Here is a 19,570-nt window from a genome sequence, read left to right on the forward strand (position 1 = left end):
TTATTTTTATGAAATTTGATGTAAAATTTTGAGTCAAGTGGTGCCACTGTAGGCATGCCTTAACGGATAACTTTGCTATATTATATTGATTTTTACAACATTTATGTACAAGTACTCAAAATAAAGTTTCGAAATACCACAAAAAGATGTTAAATATGCTTATTTCCGTCATTATTTATGCGATTAAAAGTAAACGAGTCATGTATACATTCTATATTTACTGATGTTGGAAATTCATTTGTAATCTTTATCATTTTATACATAGTTTGTAATTGTCGATAGTTTTTACGAATTTATCATTTTCTAAATGGCAGAGATCAAAATGTTCATTTGTAAATTATTCGTATTTTTCTAGACCCTTATGCATTACTTTCAACCATTTTAGTTTATTTTGGAGCAAATATTTTATAAGAGTATTCGCCTACACAGATCAGCATGTTGGCATAGACTGGTGCAATCCATGCATAGTTACAAAAAAATGAAAACCACAAAATATCAACTCAAGGTAACAAACTTTTACTTGGATATATGGCTGCGGAAGGACGGGCGGACAGAATGAAAACGTCCAATCTGCATTGTATGATTCCTTTTCCTTCTTAAAAAAAAACAAGAGGGCCATGATGGCCCCATATATCGCTCACCAGAGTTGATCTGGCCTACTGACCAAGATTTTTTTTTTACCACACATGAACTAGTTTCGAATTTAACCGAGAGATCCTCAAGACAAACATTCTAACCAAGTTTCATAAAGATAGAGTCACAACTGTGGCCTATGGAGTGTTCACAAGTTTTTCCTTTGATCTGGCCTACTGATCTACTTTTAGACCCCGCATGACCTACTTTCAAAACTGACCTAGAGATCATCAAGGCAAACATTCTGACAAAGTTTCATAAATATTGGGTCACAACTGTGACCTTTAGAGTGTTCACAAGCTTTTCCTTTGATCTGGTCTACTGACATAGTTTTTTACTCCACATGACCCAGTTCCAACTTTAACCTAGCAATTATAACGGCAAACATTCTGACCAAGTTTCATAAAGATTGAGTCACAACTGTAGCTTTTAGAGTGTTCACAAGCTTTGCCTATGATTTGACCATGTGACCTAGGTTTTGATTCAACATGACCCAGAGTAAATCTTGACCTAGAGATCATCAAGACAAATACTCTGACCAAGTTTCATAAAGAGTGAGTCACAACTGTGGCTTATGGAGTGTTCACAAGCTTTTCCTTTCATCTAGCCTACAGACCTACTTTAAGACCTTGCATGATCTAGTTTCAAAACTGACCTAGAAATCATCAAGGCAAACATTCTGACAAAGTTTCATAAATATTGGGTCACAACTGTGACCTTTAGAGTGTTCACAAGCTTTTCCTTTGATCTAGCCTACTGACCTGGTTTTGACCCCACATGACTCAGTTTCAAATCTGACCTAGAAATCATTAAGACAAACATTCTGACCCAGTTTAAAAACGACTGAGTGACAACTGTGGCCTCTAAAGTATTCACAAGCTTTTTCTTTGATTTGACCGTGTGACCTAGTTTTTGACCCCACATGACCCAGATTCAAACTTGACCCAGAAATCATCAACACATTCTGACCAAGTTTCATAAAGATTGGATCAAATTGTTCACAAGCTTTTCCTTTGATCTGGCTTACTGACCTCAACACGACTCAGTTTCAAACCTGACCAAGAGATCATAAGGACTAACATTCTGACGAAGTTTCATAATGATTGAGTCACTAATGTGGCATTTTGAGTAATCACAAGCTTTTCCTTTGATATAGCCTATTGATCTAGTTTCTGATCCAACTTGACCTAGTTTCAAATTTGACATAGAAATCATCAAGACAAACATTCTACCAAGTTTCATAAATAGTGGGTCACAAATGTGGCCGGCCTCTAGAGTGTTCACAAGCTTTTCCTTTGATCTGGTCTACTGACCTAGTTTTTTACTCCACATGACCCAGTTCCAAATTTAACCTAGCGATTATAAAGACAAACATTCTTACCAAGTTTCATAAAGATTTGGACACAAATGTGGTCTATAGAGTGTTCACAAGGCAAATGTTGACGGACGCCGCACGACGGACGACGCACTGACGCACGACCAACGCCGACGGACGCCGGACAATGACCGGTCACAATAGCTCACCTTGAGCACTTTGTGCTCTGGTGAGCTAGAAAACAACAACAAAAAAGCATGATCTTCCGAATTTCACTTTCGTTTACTTTATAAAGATAAACTCAGCACAACTTCGCTCTCATCTGTTATCAACATAGTAAAAACACAAACTTTAAGCATTTTAGTCTTCATACTCCCACGTACTTTTTCTGTCTTCTATGAAGATATGGCAAAGACAATGCTAGAAGTGCCCCTACAAAAGACATGGTTCCCAGAAAGTGATACGATGCGATGTAATTTCCTGTAGCGTCTCTGAACGAACCTGCAAAAGATAAAGAATGTTAAGAAAAATTTGCAAATATCATTGTTTCTACGCAAATGAACATATTGCCATTCGCCATTCTCAAAGATGGTCTGGGTTTCAGGTTTGCAATGAATATTCATGATGGAGCCCTTATCCAAATTAAACTTAAAGTGGCAATGTACCGCTTCTCAAAATCATTTAGCATAAAGAACATGAAGAAGAAATTGCGAGAGAAAATGATATTTTTAAAGAAAGAAAAGACAACTTGGTAAACAATTACCAATAACTGGATATGTAGACGCGGCTGCTACACCGTGACACAACACCGTAAACCCGATACAGCTCTTCAATTTGGGTAACGTCAGGTACTCCACGAGAATAACGGGATACATCGATTGGTAGATTTCACAACATAATCCTGAATAAGAAATTATTGTATTCTTGTAAAATATCTAAATTATGGTATCGTTTAACATCATCGACAGCTTAAATGTGCTGAAAACAGCAATGAAATTCTTTTTAATTGGTTTGTCTCCAGTTAGCTTTCTCAAAGAAAAAAGCGCACCTTTGCAAAACACGTTCAGATTCCCGGTATATATAACTGTATAAGTGATTTGGTTCCTTTCAAATATTAATCAGTTCAGACTTTTGTTTGTATTAAATTAAAAAGATAATTGGTAAAGGTAAATTTCTCGAAAGCACACAGCGCCAAAAACACAGCCCAAGAGCCATGCATTTACATAGTAGGCCCACAACAAAAAGAAACTGTAATGGATAAATATATTTCAGACAAGCTGCTTCAAACATCCAACAAGTACATATTAATATAAACTAAATATTGATAAAGGGGAAGGAAATGGTGAGGGGCGAAATGGGGTCGGCGGTGGGGGAGGAATCCGAAGGAGAAAGTTAAACAAGGGCAAATATACAAAGGAATGCCATGTTCTTTAAAAACAGTCGCACTACAACGTAAACCACAGTAGCGCATACACCTATGTACCAAAGACAAACACACAACGACGATCAACTGAATAACATAGAAAATCGAACAAGCAACACATAAGAAAACAGTAGGGTACCGTTATAGTCTCACAAGCTTACAAACGCACCCACAAAAGTGGTAAAAACAATCAAGTACCGTCTTTGGATTCGGCTGCCAAAATAAAGAGGAGCCACGAAAACTTACTAAAAGTAAAGGGCATAAGATGCAAAAAGTAGCGTACATGCAAGGGAAAGGGGAGGGCAAAAGGGGAAAGTGGGGCGGAGGAAATACGCTACAATACAAGACAGACAAAACAACCTGTTGAAAACAGGGGCACCGCCTTGGAACGGTCAGTAACCTAAATAAAGGAAACTGGGGGTTTAAACGCGTTTAGGGCATGCCAACCTCGCACTTACCTATCTTCAACAAGTTGAACAACACAATATAAATAAAATCCCCGCTGAGAAAGGCTCTAACATTAGTGCAAAAGTAACAGATAAATAAAGCAAAACAAAAATTAAAGTAAATTTAAGGTACAATTACACCAAGGTACTCAACAACTTGTCTGAAGTCACAGCAACAAGAGCTTAACTTTTAAGGGCACGACTAAGAAAACTGTAAAACAAAAATCAACTCCCTCCGTCCGTTGTATGTAGGATTTAGGAGAAAAGCATCATGGAGTCCTACACTTTATTAGTCATCGCACCATCAAATAGGAAAGCGTACAATTAACTGTAGAGGGGTCAATCACTAAACAAGCATTGTGCTTCACGATTTTCGCATCGTATTCTCTTTTGATAAACCTTTTAACCAACGGTACAAAACTTTGATAAAAATAACGGTTCTGTTTAATTTTCCGAATTTTATAAACTACATTCCATAGTATTCCGGGTGTGTAAGTCCAAGTTTTAAAAGTGTATTAAGGGGCGTATTGTATTTTTCTACGTTCAGACGATCTGTAGTAAAATTTACTAAAAGCTTTCCGTGGCTTATGATAACGGTAACCCTGTTGTAACAATTTCTTGGTGATATGAAGATTTCTGTCATTAAAATAATCTATCTTTGAGCAAGCTCTTGCAAAACGAATAAGCTGTGAAATACAGACACTGTATGATGTAGCTCGCGGGACATCTCCATCAAGATGGGGAAAGTTGACAATTTCAATATTAAAACCGTCCCTTTTATCATATATTTTCGCTTCTAGATTTTTATTCACAATTCTTCAATTCAGATCCAGAAATGACGCTTCTAAATCTCAAGTATTAGCCTTGTTTAGCTGTAACTCTTTAGTTCAGACTTTTGTTCGTATTAAATTAAAAAAGATAATAGGTAATGGTAGATTTCTCGGAAGCACAGAGCACCAAAAAAAAAGCATTGACGAATTAAGTAATCCATGTTTGAAAAACAAAACAGTAGATATCTCAAACAGTGATTTTCTCTTGAAAAATATCAGTGTTTGTCGTTCAGATATTTATTATTTAACAAATAATCAAGGCCTACGAGTGATTTATCACGGTTCAGAGTTCAGATGCACAGGAGGTGAACCACGATGCCGTTAGCATCTGAACGATGTACCGTAAAATATTAGATGACAAACCACAAGAAGGCATTGATTGTTTTCATTCTTACATGTTCAATGAAATGTTTTGGTAAAATTTATGCTAAATTTAATTTACTCGAGTAGCAATGAACCAGACGTCATGTGGCAATTTCACGTCGTAATTGACGTCATAATGCTCTCTTACCGGTCCGCGCGTCAACCGTTGTTTTTCGTAGAATATACAAGGCTTGACTTTATTCTTTGTTTAACTAGCAAGCAAATCGAGACATGTAAGATATATCATATTATAAGATTCTTTCACTGGATGTAGGTGCAGATGGGAATTTCCGGCCTCGAGGGTAACTGTTTAGGCGGTAACGAGGTTCCTACTGAGTTACTGCCTAAACAGTTACCCGAGAGCCGGAAATTCCCATCTGCACCTATAACCAGTGACAGAATCTTTTTCTTGCATACCGACATCAGGACATAATAATAAAAATAAATTCAATCGAACAGCTTTCTTTTCAGAACTATTTCTTATAGCAGCGTATTCAAACAAAGCGCGGGAAACCAACGTCCGTAAACAGAAAAAACGTCATGACGTTTCAAAGACAACTAACAATGTTTAGTTCCTGTTTTGTCAGTTGCAGCGTAACGTTATGAATTTTCAGTAAAATGACGTGTTTTGAATCGGGAAATATACTATCAGGAACATAGAGGAACTGTCAAGGTATTGAATTTTTATTTCGTTTTTCGAATTAAAATATAAATAACTACATAAATCTTCTACGTATATGTAGTTCGTAATACGTCATTTAAAGCACGAGTGTCATCTTACACCCCGGGGTGTAAGATGGATTTTTCCAGCATGGGTAAAAATACCGGAAATCCCCGTCTGGTATGCAAGAAAACTTCATCGTATCTGAACTCCAAACAATGATTCAATCAACGGCAAATTACTGTTTGAGATACAATATTTCTTTAATTTATGTTCTAAAGTTGACATTTTTTCTTTACAGGGGTTACATCATTTGAGCCTTCACACATTTTGTTCAAACCCAGGTCTGTATTATTCACAATAAAGCACTGTAGTCCTACTAAGATGCCAGTAATTCACGGTTAATACATTTATCAGCGAAGTGTCTTTCTTACCAAATATTACAGCAACGAAAACCAGTAAATGGAAAGTCTTGATGAATCTAACACAATGCGCTGTTACCCCTGCAAGAATTGATACCACAGCTAACAGTGTAGTCAATTTCACATATTTTCTGTCGGCAAATAAAGCGCAAAGAATTCTAGAGAACAACCCGACACCACCTAAAATTGACATTAGTATTCCAGTTCGTTCAGCACTTAAACCGAGATCTCTAGATAATGGAGCTAAAAACACCGGAAGAAGAAGAGTTGTTGGTCCCATCATGGCCGCCATAAGTAAGAACACCGGAAATACCAGTGATCTGAATAAGGTTAAGTCGTATGAGGCCTTCAGTCTCCTCCGGAATGAAGCTTTCTTGTCTTTAGCAAGACTATTCAAGGGTAACAGCCCCTTTTGTGAGTCTTGTGACGAGATACTTGTTCGCCTGTTAGCAAGAGAACATGCGGTGTTTCTTGGTAATAACGGTGAGCTTGACTTTGTCCTTGTATGTGACGGCTGATCACATAGATCAAAACAAATGATTTCCGATGTAGACGGTGTGCCGTCTGCACTCAGTTGCATTTTTCCTTTGTTCTCTTTTTCTATCACTAACTGTGTCAGAATCTCATCTGTTTTATTCCTTTCAGATTGAACTCCATTTTCAATACTGTTTGTACTGCTAAACATCACATTATCTTTCACTGGAAGAAAGTTTTCACTTTCTAGGATATCCCCAACGTCCTTGATATCCTTAGTTGTATCTTCTGTTTCTTTTGTTATCAATTTATGTAGTTTGAACGATTTAACTGGCCTTAATAAAGCAGCAGTTACCAGTATATTAAATGTCATCCCAGCTATTATCATAAACGTTCCGGAATACCCGATGTCCTCAAATAACGCCGACAAGACAGGAGCCAAAACAACCCAACCGACATTAGATCCACAAAAGGCCAAACCAGTGGCCAGTCCACGCCTTTTATCGAAATATTCTCCAATCGTGGCTATGACTGATGGAAAACTTAAGGCAGTTCCTAAACCTGAAATGAAACATGCATATTTCTTTTATCAGTTGATTATTCATACTTTCCTGTATTTTAAGGCGGAAACTATCTGGCTCCCGTTATGAGTATTTGCTGAAGATAATAACCAAATTCTATCAACATCCAAAATATGACTTTGAAACTTAATACAATAAAATACAAACTTTTTTTAGTTGGTTGATATTTCGCTTTAATATAGTGAAACCATAAAGAAACTTGACAGATTCCGTGCTCTTACGTATTCTTTCATATATATATGCTTATTATGGCATTCTTTGGCCTTAAAAGAAGATTGCTCTTTCATAACAACTGGAGAATGATGAAATCACATCAAAAATTACGCGATCACTTGCCACTGCGGGTCCAGTACTTATCTTGGCAAATATAGCAAAGACATTGTATCAAATATCATCATCAAGTATGCACCATGAAATTCTTTTTCGCGTCTCAGACAAAATATGCTTTTAAAATAATTTTCCACTAAAATACGTGTGTTTTAAAAAGAAAGGTACCTTCAAGAAATCCAACTGATGCAAACAACATGTGTATATCTGTAGAGAATGCTGATATGATGTGAGCTGTAGTGAAAACAAAAGCTCCAAGCGTGATGGACATACGGCTGGACAAGAACTCTGTTCCGACAGTCGTAATAAACAAGGCTGCAAAACCGATAAAATAATAACAATTGAAACTTGATATCTCAAACTCACTTTTCTCCAAATTCCGGCTATTTCGAAGACATTTAAAGTCAAGTCCCAAAAACATGTGCACAAAATATCATTTGATTAGTAAGTCGAATTTCAATTATTTAGAAGCAAAATGCTTCGACCTCTTCGAAATACCGAGTTTCAACTGTATTGGATTACAACAAACAACGTATAAACGTGTTTGGACACAGTTCTGAAGTGTCCCTGTGCACATTACAATTGTACATGTACACTGATGTGTTGCATAGAAAGTTAGAATCTTCGTAATCAGGCAACTTTCTCGCCTATGGACTGTTTTTTACCCTGCTCAAACATTATATAAAATATGCACTGACTACCTTACTCGTCAAGAAATGAAATTGTTTTTAATACAGTTTTTAATTCAATCAACAATGTATACAGATATTTTGGCAAAAAAAGCAAGTTATTACACGAAAAACTCATGACAAGGTTTTGCATAGTTGTTAGGAGAGACGTGACAGAGGCCGTTGATCCGAACCTATCCTGGATGGCCACGAAAATGATTCCAAAATTCCTCTTCATACCTCCAAATATTGCCAAGTAAAATGCTGCTCCTATAAAAAATACACAAATGATAATCCCTATATATAGTATTGCAAGACCACATCAACTTTGTTTCTAATTCATCAAAAATCGTATGTAATAAAATAAAACATTCGTCAAAGGGTTTATCTGTTCTGTTGTACATGTTGTAGGGACACTAAACTATTCGATTGCTTTTCAAAATCATTTTACATTGGAAAAATTAAAAATTTCAAAGACATTTGTCCTAGAACAAGATTCTAGAGCATATTAATTTTTAAAAGCGGACTAGGAAAAAAAAGAAGAAAAAAAAATCATATTTAATATTAAAAACAAAATATGATAGTATGGTTGCCACCTGCCAGCGAGTACTACCCATGCCCATCCTCGATCTATCGGTAATCTTTCATTTTCATTAGTGTCTGGATTGTCTTTAACACTTTCAATGTCCCTTTGTGTTTCCATGGCTTCTTTTTCTTCAGTATCAAAAGACGCTGGTTTTTGGCTTTCCATTTATAGACTCGGGCCCCAGTTTCACATCTACCTGGGTGTTATTCGACAGTTCTTTTGTTTTACCAGTTGCCGTTTTACACCGAATATTAACTTTATCATAAAATCCTGAAACGAAAATTATAGGGGAAAAACTAGAAATGCTCTAAACGTGGTGATATCTATTTTCCGACACCAGCCTTTAACCGATGTTACTTTTTATTTCTTTTTTTCTTTATGAAGAAAGACCAAGAAAATCATACGGCTAAATCCCTTTTATATGTAAGTCCAAATTTTGTTTTTCTTATTTGAGCTGTTCCAGAGAAATAAGAAAATCTAAAAATTGAATGAAAAGGAATTGTGTTTTAAGTTATAATAAACTATTCATTTACTACTTATGTTCTGGGATTAAATCTTCAACGCTGATGGATATTCTAGCTTGACAGATGTATAAAGATTGAGGTGTGATTCTGTCAGTCAGTTATTTATTTCAAAGGTACATATTTTCGGGATTTAGTAGCTGCTGAAATTTAAAGTAGTTTCTTGAAGATTTATCACGATTTAACCATGTCTTCTGTTTTTCTCATATGAGAAGATCCTTTGGAAGCAAAGAATGCAACCAAGCATAAAAAAAAAAAAAAAAAAAAAAAATTGACTCGTTCAGATCAAGTCTGTTCAAAAGAGGTACACCCCTCTTATCGAATAGTAGTTGTCCATGTATATAAAATGTTAAATAAGCTAATAATAAACCATGCGTACTACATTATGCATCTTACCTGAAATATGTATCTATCCATTTTACTAACTTAAACTCTTTGGACAAAAACGAGAATTACACTTTGTCAACAAACGTTTTCTTGTTCATGCAATATATTTTTATAAAAACGCTTTATGAATAAATTAGCATCGAATTAACTTGCAAAGTATAATGCGCTAAACATGCTCAAAATTTCGATATATCCTTTGAAACATTGATTTGTATACACCTTTCATTTCTCACTCTCGTTCCTAACTACGGCTGCACTGAATTGTGACAGTGTATTAATATACATATATATTTTACGGTAAAGTTGCGTGATCTATTTGATTTAGAAAATTGTCTTCTTAATTAATAGTGTTTCATAATCTTCATGGTAAAACATGTCAATATGCAATTTACAATCAAAATATATAGGAATTATGCAACTTTATATCACTCACTGAGTTGAAAATTTTAAAGCGTCACCGCCTCGGTAGCCTCGCTTCGAGTGCGGGAGGTCGTGGGTTCGCTCACGTCGTACGTGAGAAATGGTACTAGTGGCTTCCTCGCATGACGCTAAGTACTTGGACTGGTCAACACGATGTTAGTAGAGTGTGTCTGGATGGATTATCATGTCACGTGTCTACGGCATGATATCCCAGTTGTTGCAGCACTATACACTGCTCATTCGAACTATATTGCGACCACAAAGCAAATCTTGTACAAATACGTCCAGTTACATAGTCTAATATTTGTGAAATCAACAATATAACATAAGCAATCTTATCAAAATTAAAGGTATATTGAATCGAAATGTCATTTAATTACTATATATAGTTTATGTAAACATACAATTAACTGGTGTATGTGCATTAACAGTACAAAAAATACATACTTGATATATGTATAGCTATACTAGGTTAGAATTTGAACTACAGCTACAAAAACTGCAAGTTTTTTTTTAATAATTGACCTTTACAGCATGACTATTTTATGAATACAGCTGTATATAAACGATTAATTTACATGCTTTGTAAAATCAAATATATTTGATGAGGACTTTCAACATTTGAAGTAAATATCTAAAGATATAATATTTTAGTGAAAGATGGACATTGGATGTCTTTAGCTCATTTAAAAAAGTAAAAGTAGTTAGAAAATTTTCTTGCGTATAGCCTCATTCGCAAGACCATTTTATTTTGCGATTTACTTGTTGAACGACTTTGATCATGATATGCAACAACTAATTCAGACCCGAATTTTGATATACTAGACATACTTTCAGATCTGGATGTTGTATCATTTACATGTATTCCCCAGTCTTATGACATGTTGTTTTAGGGAAAAACAGTAGCAATGTATTAGGTACTGACTTCACTTGTTATCGTACTAAGAAAAATAGCGAGCCTGTCCGCCTAGCTCAATAGGGAGAGCGCAGATCCATGGATCGCGAGTTCAATCCCATGGCGGGGCGTATTTTCTCCATGACGATTTGATAAAAGACATTGTGTCTGATATCATTCGTACTCCACCTCTGATTCAGGTTTTACTTGCGGAGAACAAGTTTGTACTGAAACAGAATGCTGGGACACTGGTTAGGTTAACTGCCCACCGATACATAACTGAAATACTGTTGAAAAAACGGTGTTAAACCCAAAACAAACAAACAAAAACAAAATGTCACGAGATCATTTTTCTCTTCATTTCAAGGCATTTGTAGGGGAAAAAAGCTTCTCTACAAACGAAAGTTTATTCTTAAAAACAATTTTCTATTGACGTACATTCATTTAAACAAGTCAGATATGCTGTTTACCGCCGTCAAGTTCACACGTCCATCAGTTAGTTTATGCATATATAAATGGACTTCGAGACAACCGTGCAGTCTGATCATGATCTGCGCTGTTCGCTATTCAGTCAGCAAGTTTTCAGTGAACACTCCTTCGAATAAAAAGTGGCATTGCCAAAACTAAATGATGGACCAGTCCATCACACAAATTTAGCAGGGTAAGGGTTAAAAGTAAGACAAATCATATTAAATCTCCGAACACGTCCTTTGAACTTGTCCTGGTGGCTTTAACAGAAACGAGTTGATGAACTGCCAGTTTTAACAAACATCATAAATACATTTCTGAAGAAACAGTATGTGTCACTAACGGATTTTAAGAAGATGCGAATTATACCCGTTCTAAAGAAATCTGGTCTTAAAAACCCAGAACTTTAACAATCTCCCGTTCGTTATACATGTTTATGAAAGGTAGTCAATGCCTGCCTTGAGAGACATCTGGATGAAATCTGCCTTCGTTGAAGACTGAAGAGGTCAACATTGTCAAGATAAGCGAGATATGACCCAGGGAAATACCTACGCCTTTTTATATCTTCAGAGTTGAAATAGGTCCAATCGCTAAGGTTACTATGTCTTAGGCTAGCTGACAAACTATGTAGAATGTCTTTTGTTAAAACGTAGAGCTGGTGAAACCTATATATATCATATATTAAAGTTCCCTCTTGCTACTTCGCCTTAATGATTCCTGTACCAATGATTGGTAAAAGATTTAAATTTTAAGCTCAATAACTTTAGGGCTCCAATCAGACTAAAGTACTTGATCTTCTAAACGAAGATCAGATCCAATGCGTAGCGTTAATTGGAGATGTTCTTTAGTCAGACTGTTCAGGGATCAGGCAAATCATTCTGTATGTTAAACTAACAGTATACAACAAATGATATACAGCTCGAACCCCTATGGGTTGGAAATACGATATGTAGAGTTGACTGGTCTTTTTGTTGTTGAAGTTCCCGTCAGACAATGTCTTTGAATCAACAACATACGAGCACTATGGCATAGAGCATTAAGAACTGGTTGACCTGGCTCGTAGATCATAGATCAACCACCTCAATTACATTTAAAACTAGTTGACCTGGCTCGTACATCGTAGAACAATCATCTGAAATGCATTACAAATGACTGACCTGGCTTGTACATCGTAGACCAACCATTTAAATTACATTGAAAATTGGCTGACTTGGGTCTCAGATCGTAGATCAACAATATAGATTACATTAAAAACTGGTTTACCTGGTTCGTAGATCTTAGATCAACCAGTTGAAATGCGTGGCGATTTGATAAAAGACATTGTGTCTGAAATCATTCGTCCTGCGCCTCTAAATATGTGACGAAGTTGGCAGTTACTTAAGGAGAACATATTAGTACTGGTACAGAATCCAGGAACACTGGTAAGGTTAGAGTACGTAATGGGAATACTGTTGAAAAATGGTGTTAAACCCAGAACAAACAGAATTGCTGATTGGCAGAAACTTTTCACCTGTGACATAAACAAACTAAAATACCTTAAAATTTGTCAGAGTTTCAACCAGGGAACCATGGCAGATCTTCTGTATGGAATAGAGAAACGTGGAAACTTCACAGATCGCCCAACACGACAAAAACGAAAATGTTTCAGGCTCGGTTTGATTTAGCCTGTTCATGGTCGGTAGTGGAAATGCATGCTACCGTCCACGCCCTCTAGCCCCGGGTTGAGCAGAACTCAACATTTACACAGGCTAAAAGTACAAAAAGCAATTTAGAGACATCCGCAGATGTATTCAAACGGCGGTGAACATGGAACCTTCAATGATACACGTGTTGAGGCGTGTAATTCCATGAAGAGCGGCGTTTGGTCCCCAGATAAAGTAAAGACTGATATTGTTACAAAACTTGATGACTACAAATGTTCATTTGTTACTCTGACATACAATGGAAAATGACAGAGAGTTCTTACGTTGTTGATTCCTTAATCTCAAACACCTTGTCTTAAGTACTATGTTTGTGTAAGGCTCATACTGCAAATTATCTATGTTTATGCACCATATTAAGTATTGCCCATACAGTCGAACATGTTTTGCTCGAACTAAATTGGATCGGTAAAGTTTGTTTGAATTATTGTTGCTTGAACCATTAAAGTTTTAGCTCTCCTTAACTTGGTTCAGGGTGAGCTAATGGTATAGGTGGATGGTCGGCAAGCGGTATACCTCAAGTAAATAACTTATCCATTTGGCAGGACCGTATCAGCAATCTCGGTATATAGCATGGCGTAGGATAACTTATATAAGGAGAGTGTGTTTGTACATTTTCTAGGGAGCTGACTGCATCACGTGAACCGCAATCTAAAGCCTCAATATATTCCGTTTCATGATAGACCTTTTTGTATCTTTAAGTATGAATAGAGTGACTTGATGCAGTCATGTGCAGTAGAATAAACATTATACAATTATTGACTCTTGATACATTTGATGTGATATTTCCCGGAAGAGGGCAATATTAACCTCAAAGGGCAATGACTGTACAGATTAATGAATAAGTAACAGATATTTGTTGCAACACATTTAATGTTTGAAAGTAACAATAAATGACTTCCATTCTATTTTCAGAAAATCATGTTTAAAGGGGAAAAAGCACTAACCAACATAAAAAATAAATTAAAAGATGATGAGCGGTTTCGAAATTTAGGTTATTTTAAGAACATATATTATAACATTATATGGCGTGATGCATAGTCTGAAAAAAAAGGTTTTGTGGAATATCCACGTTTCAGGATGAAACATTGATTTTGTAAAATACATAGATACGATGCAAAACTGCATTATGTCAGTAAGTTTTATATAAATACAGAATACAAATTTAAGAATGAATTTCTTATCTGTCTGACAAAAAAGTAAATGAGTCACTTACACATTTCAAACACACACGTAAAGAAAACAATTTGGTATGTGTAATGACAAAATGATTATCCGTAAAGACAAATATTATCTAAATAACAAAAGACTCTGTACAATATCCATTTAAAGATATTGAAGTTTGACAATCATTGTCTTATCTAAACTTCATTTCAGTGAACTTCATGGATCTATGTGCACCTTTCCATGTATTCCAGACAATGCACTTCCATTCAGTTTCGCATTTAGACTGGCCCTGATAGAGTCCATTTAAATTCGAATCAAAACAATTATTGAACCACCATCCACCGTCCCAGTCCGAAGCACAGTTACCACCCTCGTATTTGTCATTATCTGCATCTCTGGTCGTGAATTCCATTTGATCATGTGGGCCATATAAATTTGAGTTTGCTAATGAGTCCCCAGCACTTCCTGTGTAACCACTCACTTCCAGTGTGTAGTTTATTCTCTTTGATCCAACCTTAAAACTGCTGTATTTGGCATAGGCACGGTTGCCGTCATGATCTTCTAGTTCGATTCTCAGTTGATGTTGTTCATAATTATCAGTTAGTAGATTCAAATATTTGTTTCCGAGCCAAAATTCACCTGTCAAGTTGCCAAACCCAGTTTCATATTCATTCCAATATCGGGAAAAGTTGACAGAGCCATCTTGGCGTCGTTGAAATACTGTCCAGCCCCCACCATCAGTAGTCATGTCACAGTAGATGGAAACTTTTCTTTTGTGTTCTATTTCTATTTTGTATATACCATTAGACTTAAATCCATTATCATACAATTCTAAACAAGACTTGTCAGAGGTCATCGATTCATTGGGAGAAGGTGTGCTATTTACTGGGCATGATGAAATCGAGCAGTTGCACTCCCCCTCATAATTCTCAGATGTTGTTGAATCTTTTTCTGCTTTGGCAAATACTTTTCCGCTGACAAGTTGTTCTTCCAGTCTTTTGTCACATTGTTATTAATGTTTATATTTTCCAAACACATCTCTTCAGTATGTTTCAGATGTTTTATGTTTTTCTTTATCTTTTCGGTGTCATTCTTTAGTTTGCTAAAATTTTCTGTTTCAGTAAATTCTTTTTGTTCAAATTGTTCAAGCAAGGTTAATGAATATCCTTTTATTTTAGGTATTTCATCTTCAAGCATAATAAAAGTTTCTTGTCTTTCTCTGTTCTGGTCTTTAATGAATTCGATTTCTCTAAGTGTGTCTTCCACGCCTGTGGAAATTTGGTCAGATTTAGTTTTCAAATCCTGAACTTGTCTTTGTAGTTCTGGAATTTCCGCCGAAACCGCTTGTTTAATATTTTCTCTTTAATAAAGGCATTTGTCAACAACAGAACTTTTTCTTCTAGCTCTGTATGAGTAGTTTTAGTGTCCTGGACAGTCTCAGTGTCTTTGCCTTCAACTTTATTCTCCAATGCTTGTTGAAGCATTGCTTTCAAGGAACCTATTTCATTTATGAGCGTCTTAAAGCCATCTCTTCTGAATTTGCTCTCTTTATTAACTCTGTCTTCAATATAATCAACTCTTTCCATAACTTGCTCTAGAGTGAAACCAAAAGCTGAATTCGTAATCAGAAATAAATAGGAATTAATACAAATCCTAATTTTTCCATTTGAATATGTTGGTAGCAATAACTTTATACAATTATTTCATATTTATTGTAACACTTCTATAAAATGTAAATTCCAAATAAACAATTTAATGTCTTTATACGCATTTGATCCATCTTTTACAGAAAATTACAAGAGAACTCTTCATCACTATATATTTTCCAGAAAAAAACCAGCTCCGTGTCTATCATATAACAGGAGAATGAGTTATCAGCGAATCTAATAAATCTCATCTAGCTAATCTTTAAAAAACAGATCAGTGTTGTTAGCATTTTAAGAGTACTGAAGAGTTGATGTTTTTTGCATGAATTTCATCTCTCAATTCAATAAGAAACAGACATATGTGTGAAATGAATACGTACTTTTTCGTTATTTTAGCGGAACACTTCTTAATGTTTGCGAGAGTTTTGAATTCGCCTGTTGCTGTATCCTCGCACATCAGGAGAAAAGTAACTTTCACGAGAGTTTTATATTCGCGGGTTGCTGTATCTGGAGAAGAGTAACATTCACGAAAGTTTTTAATTCACGAGTTGCTGTATTTCCGAACATCTGGAGAAAAGTAATGTTCACGTGAGTCTTGAATTTGCGAGTTGCTGTATCTGGAAATATCTGGAGAAAAGTAACTTTCACGAGAGGTTTGAATTCGCATGTTGCTGTATCTGCGAACATCAGGAGAAAAGTAGCGTTCAAGAAAGTTTTAAATTCGCGGGTAGCTGTATCTAAGAAAATCAGGATAAAAGTAACTCTCGCGCGAGTTTTGAATTAGCTGGTTGATGTATCTGCGAACATCAGGAGAAAACTAATGTTCGCATGAGTTTTGAATTCACGTGTTGCTGTATCCGCAAACATCAGCAAAAAAGTAACGATCCCTTGAGATTTGAACATGAGTTTGGCTCTATCCACGAAAATAAATGTTTTATAAGATCCAATTTTCGTATTTAAAATTGTAAATATAAAATTAACAAGTTTATATGTATTAACAGTACTGCGCATTAGGGCATTAGGTTTAAATAGTGCACACTATATACTATACATATATAGATAAACTTAGTACAAATGTGTACTTTCACAAATACAACAAAAATCCTGGTTTCTTTTTATTTTATATATATATATATTTTTTTTTTTTTGATAATCGACCGTTACTGCATGACGAAGCCCTATATGTAAACTTAATCTGTATATTATTTAGTAAAGTTTAATAATATACATTTGATGTAAATGATATTAAGATAAAATGTCTTTATTGAAAGATGGCCACTGGATAGTAACGTTAATAAATTAAAGTTAACCTGTCGTTTTAATTCGCGTATTGCTCCAGCCAGGAATATCCGGAAAAATTAACCTTCATGAGAAGTATATAATCTACAGTAACAGGATAATCCTGCTTCGCTATCAGCCAAATTATCCAAGAGCCATCTGCTAAATCTATGTGTTTGTTCAAGTCTAATGTAATACTTAAAACAAGTCAAATGGTTTATCGCGGCCAGAAATTTGTACAAACCGGACAGAAGTTGCGAAATTGTCATTTGTGCAGGAAAGAAGCGTTTACCATAATGTCCAGTACTGGACAGGTATAGTGACCATGCACGGACACAGCCAATTTTCTCAGAGGGGGTCCGATCCCCTGCCGCCCCCCCCCCCCACTCCCCCACCCTGGAAATTTAGCACTTCATTTTTTGCATTCTGGGACAGTTTTATGGACTAACATGTTAAACTTGGGAAAATGATAAAATCAAGCTTTCTTGAAGGTAAAATTCTTAGTTTCTTTTAGATAAATAATATGAATTATGTCGGGGTCGTATGTAGCAGCAGCCGCATATACTTTACATGCAGTCCTAATGTTGCCTTTTTCGAAAATCATTTTCTTTTCTTCTTGTCTTCTTTCCTTTTTTAAAGATTTTCCAGAGGGGGTCCGGACCCCCGGTGCCCCCCCCTCCCCTCCCCCCTCTGGATCCGCGCATGGTGACATATCATGCTTTCTGTTTATGCAGGTAAACTTGTGTTTGGTTAAATTTCAACAGAGCACAATTGTCTGAACAGTGTACAAACGCATTACTTGATAGAGTTGTCTCCTCCTTTTTACAGACTGGGGTCATGATGGTAAACAAGTATGCAAAATATGAAAGCAATATCTCAATGGACTTTGAAAATGTTTGAATGTGGTACGCAAACTTTAACATTTATTCTAAGTTGAAAAGGGGCCATAATTCAGTCAAAATGCTTGATAGAGTTGCCTCCTACTTTTTACAGACTGGGGTCATGATGGTAAACAAGTATGCAAAATATGAAAGCAATATCTCAATGGACTTTGAAAATATTTTGGGTGGTACGCAAACTTTAACATTTGTGTGAAGCTCACACTAACGCTCACGCCGACGCCGGGGCGAGTGGGATAGCTCCCCTATTCTTCGAAAGCTAAAATACAGATATCGAGTTTACCTAAAATGTTGTTAAATCCAGTTTTTTCACTCAGTATTAAGTTTATATCAAATGGGGTTTATTCCAAACCTTTAGAGCTCTGGTCACACAATACACATTAATTTTCTTCTTAAACCTCAAAGGTAAAGTTCTTTTCGATAAGGAAAATCTTTGTTCCGGATTAATTTCTTCTTTACTTCACCGTCTATTGCACCAAAATGCATCCCCAGATCGAATAAAGTATAACGAGAGCAGGTGACAAATTACAAAGTGTGAAACATCTACTGGTATACTTGCGCTTTATTCTTTATTCAAGGCCAAATCGTTTCACAAAGTTACACACGCGACAATAATATTTATACATTTGTACTTTAATAAGCGAGCATAAGAGAAATCTTTATCTCTTATTCTGTTCAGATGAAATTTGGTGTATCTTAAATTTTAATGTTAATAACCACTTCATTCAGACTTTCAAGTTAGTGAAAGAAAATCAGGAAAACATATGCAAACTGAAACAAATTGACCGTCTCATTATATTACATACAGTCACATTATTTTGATGAAATGGGAGAATCATTCTAAGCAAGAGTTACCTGAGACTATCACAGTCTTCATCGCAGTGGTCTCGCCTTACAGTAAAAAATAAAATAAATAAGATTAAACAAGAGGGTCATTGTGCCTATAGCGCTCACCTGTGTAAAAGACTTCAAAGGTGCTTGTTTAACGTAAAGGTGCAAGCACGGAGATAAGTTTAAATGCAATGATATATGATCTAGTATAGCATCTCGGAAACCTGTAGGACATAAGTGTGTGAATGCATGGCACAACAAAAGTATGAACTTAAGTAAAGGGCCAAACTAATGAGAATCACACTTGTGTCAGTCATTGAAAAGATGCTTTCTAATGTATCCACTTCAACAAGTTGTTTAAATGAGATTCTGCAACAAGATTCTATCGGTAAAAGCAGTTACCATGCTAATCTGGCACGAAACCCCTACAATGGAACCACATTTTTGAGTGGGGAATATTTTAAGCCACAGTCACAAAATACGCCCGTCGAGATCTTGTACAAGTCGAAGTTTCATGTACATTATACTTCCCAATTTCTCCTCTCATTATATATCAACAATATCCTTTCCTAACGGGTGTATAAAAAGAGCTTCAAAATGGGTGTCATGGGTGACCTACATATAAAGCT

At 35.9% G+C, this 19,570-nt stretch overlaps 2 protein-coding genes across 4 annotated transcripts; both read right to left on the reverse strand.

Moving 5' to 3' along the window:
• Positions 1 to 371: 371 nt before the first annotated feature.
• LOC123555023 (monocarboxylate transporter 12-like) lies at positions 372 to 18,620 on the reverse strand. Of its 3 annotated transcripts, none has more exons than XM_053547507.1 (6): positions 18,463 to 18,620; positions 8,270 to 8,999; positions 7,644 to 7,790; positions 6,106 to 7,128; positions 2,712 to 2,849; positions 372 to 2,449 (listed from the first exon to the last, which is right to left on the reverse strand). In XM_053547507.1, the coding sequence occupies exons 2-6, from the start codon at positions 8,379 to 8,381 to the stop codon at positions 2,316 to 2,318; spliced, it is 1,554 nt and encodes a 517-aa protein (XP_053403482.1). In that variant the 5' UTR covers positions 8,382 to 8,999; positions 18,463 to 18,620; the 3' UTR covers positions 372 to 2,315. The 3 variants fall into 3 exon arrangements, with proteins under 3 accessions (XP_053403482.1, XP_053403480.1, XP_053403481.1); XM_053547505.1 differs by having other exon boundaries at positions 18,394 to 18,620; XM_053547506.1 differs by lacking the exon at positions 18,463 to 18,620 and adding an exon at positions 9,647 to 10,000.
• Positions 13,993 to 15,873, reverse strand: LOC128558754 (fibrinogen-like protein 1). The gene is made up of 2 exons (XM_053548948.1): positions 15,596 to 15,873; positions 13,993 to 15,282 (listed from the first exon to the last, which is right to left on the reverse strand). Exons 1-2 carry the CDS (start codon positions 15,871 to 15,873, stop codon positions 14,478 to 14,480), a joined length of 1,083 nt encoding a protein of 360 aa, XP_053404923.1. The 3' UTR covers positions 13,993 to 14,477.
• Positions 18,621 to 19,570: the final 950 nt, after the last annotated feature.

The sequence above is a fragment of the Mercenaria mercenaria genome, chromosome 7 (assembly GCF_021730395.1).
Source record: "Mercenaria mercenaria strain notata chromosome 7, MADL_Memer_1, whole genome shotgun sequence".
In the NCBI taxonomy this organism is placed as follows: domain Eukaryota; kingdom Metazoa; phylum Mollusca; class Bivalvia; order Venerida; family Veneridae; genus Mercenaria; species Mercenaria mercenaria.

Coding starts and splice junctions, on each gene's coding strand:
- LOC128558754 (XM_053548948.1), bottom strand. CDS start 15,873: ATGGAAAGAGTTGATTATATTGAAGACAGAGTTAATAAAGAGAGCAAA. Junction 15,283..15,595: donor TTCCAGAACTACAAAGACAA/GTTCAGGATTTG, acceptor ATGTGACAAAAG/ACTGGAAGAACAACTTGTCA.
- LOC123555023 (XM_053547507.1), bottom strand. CDS start 8,381: ATGAAGAGGAATTTTGGAATCATTTTCGTGGCCATCCAGGATAGGTTC. Junction 2,850..6,105: donor TTTCGTTGCTGTAATATTTG/GTAAGAAAGACA, acceptor TTTCTTATTCAG/GATTATGTTGTGAAATCTAC. Junction 2,450..2,711: donor GTCTACATATCCAGTTATTG/GTAATTGTTTAC, acceptor TATCTTTTGCAG/GTTCGTTCAGAGACGCTACA.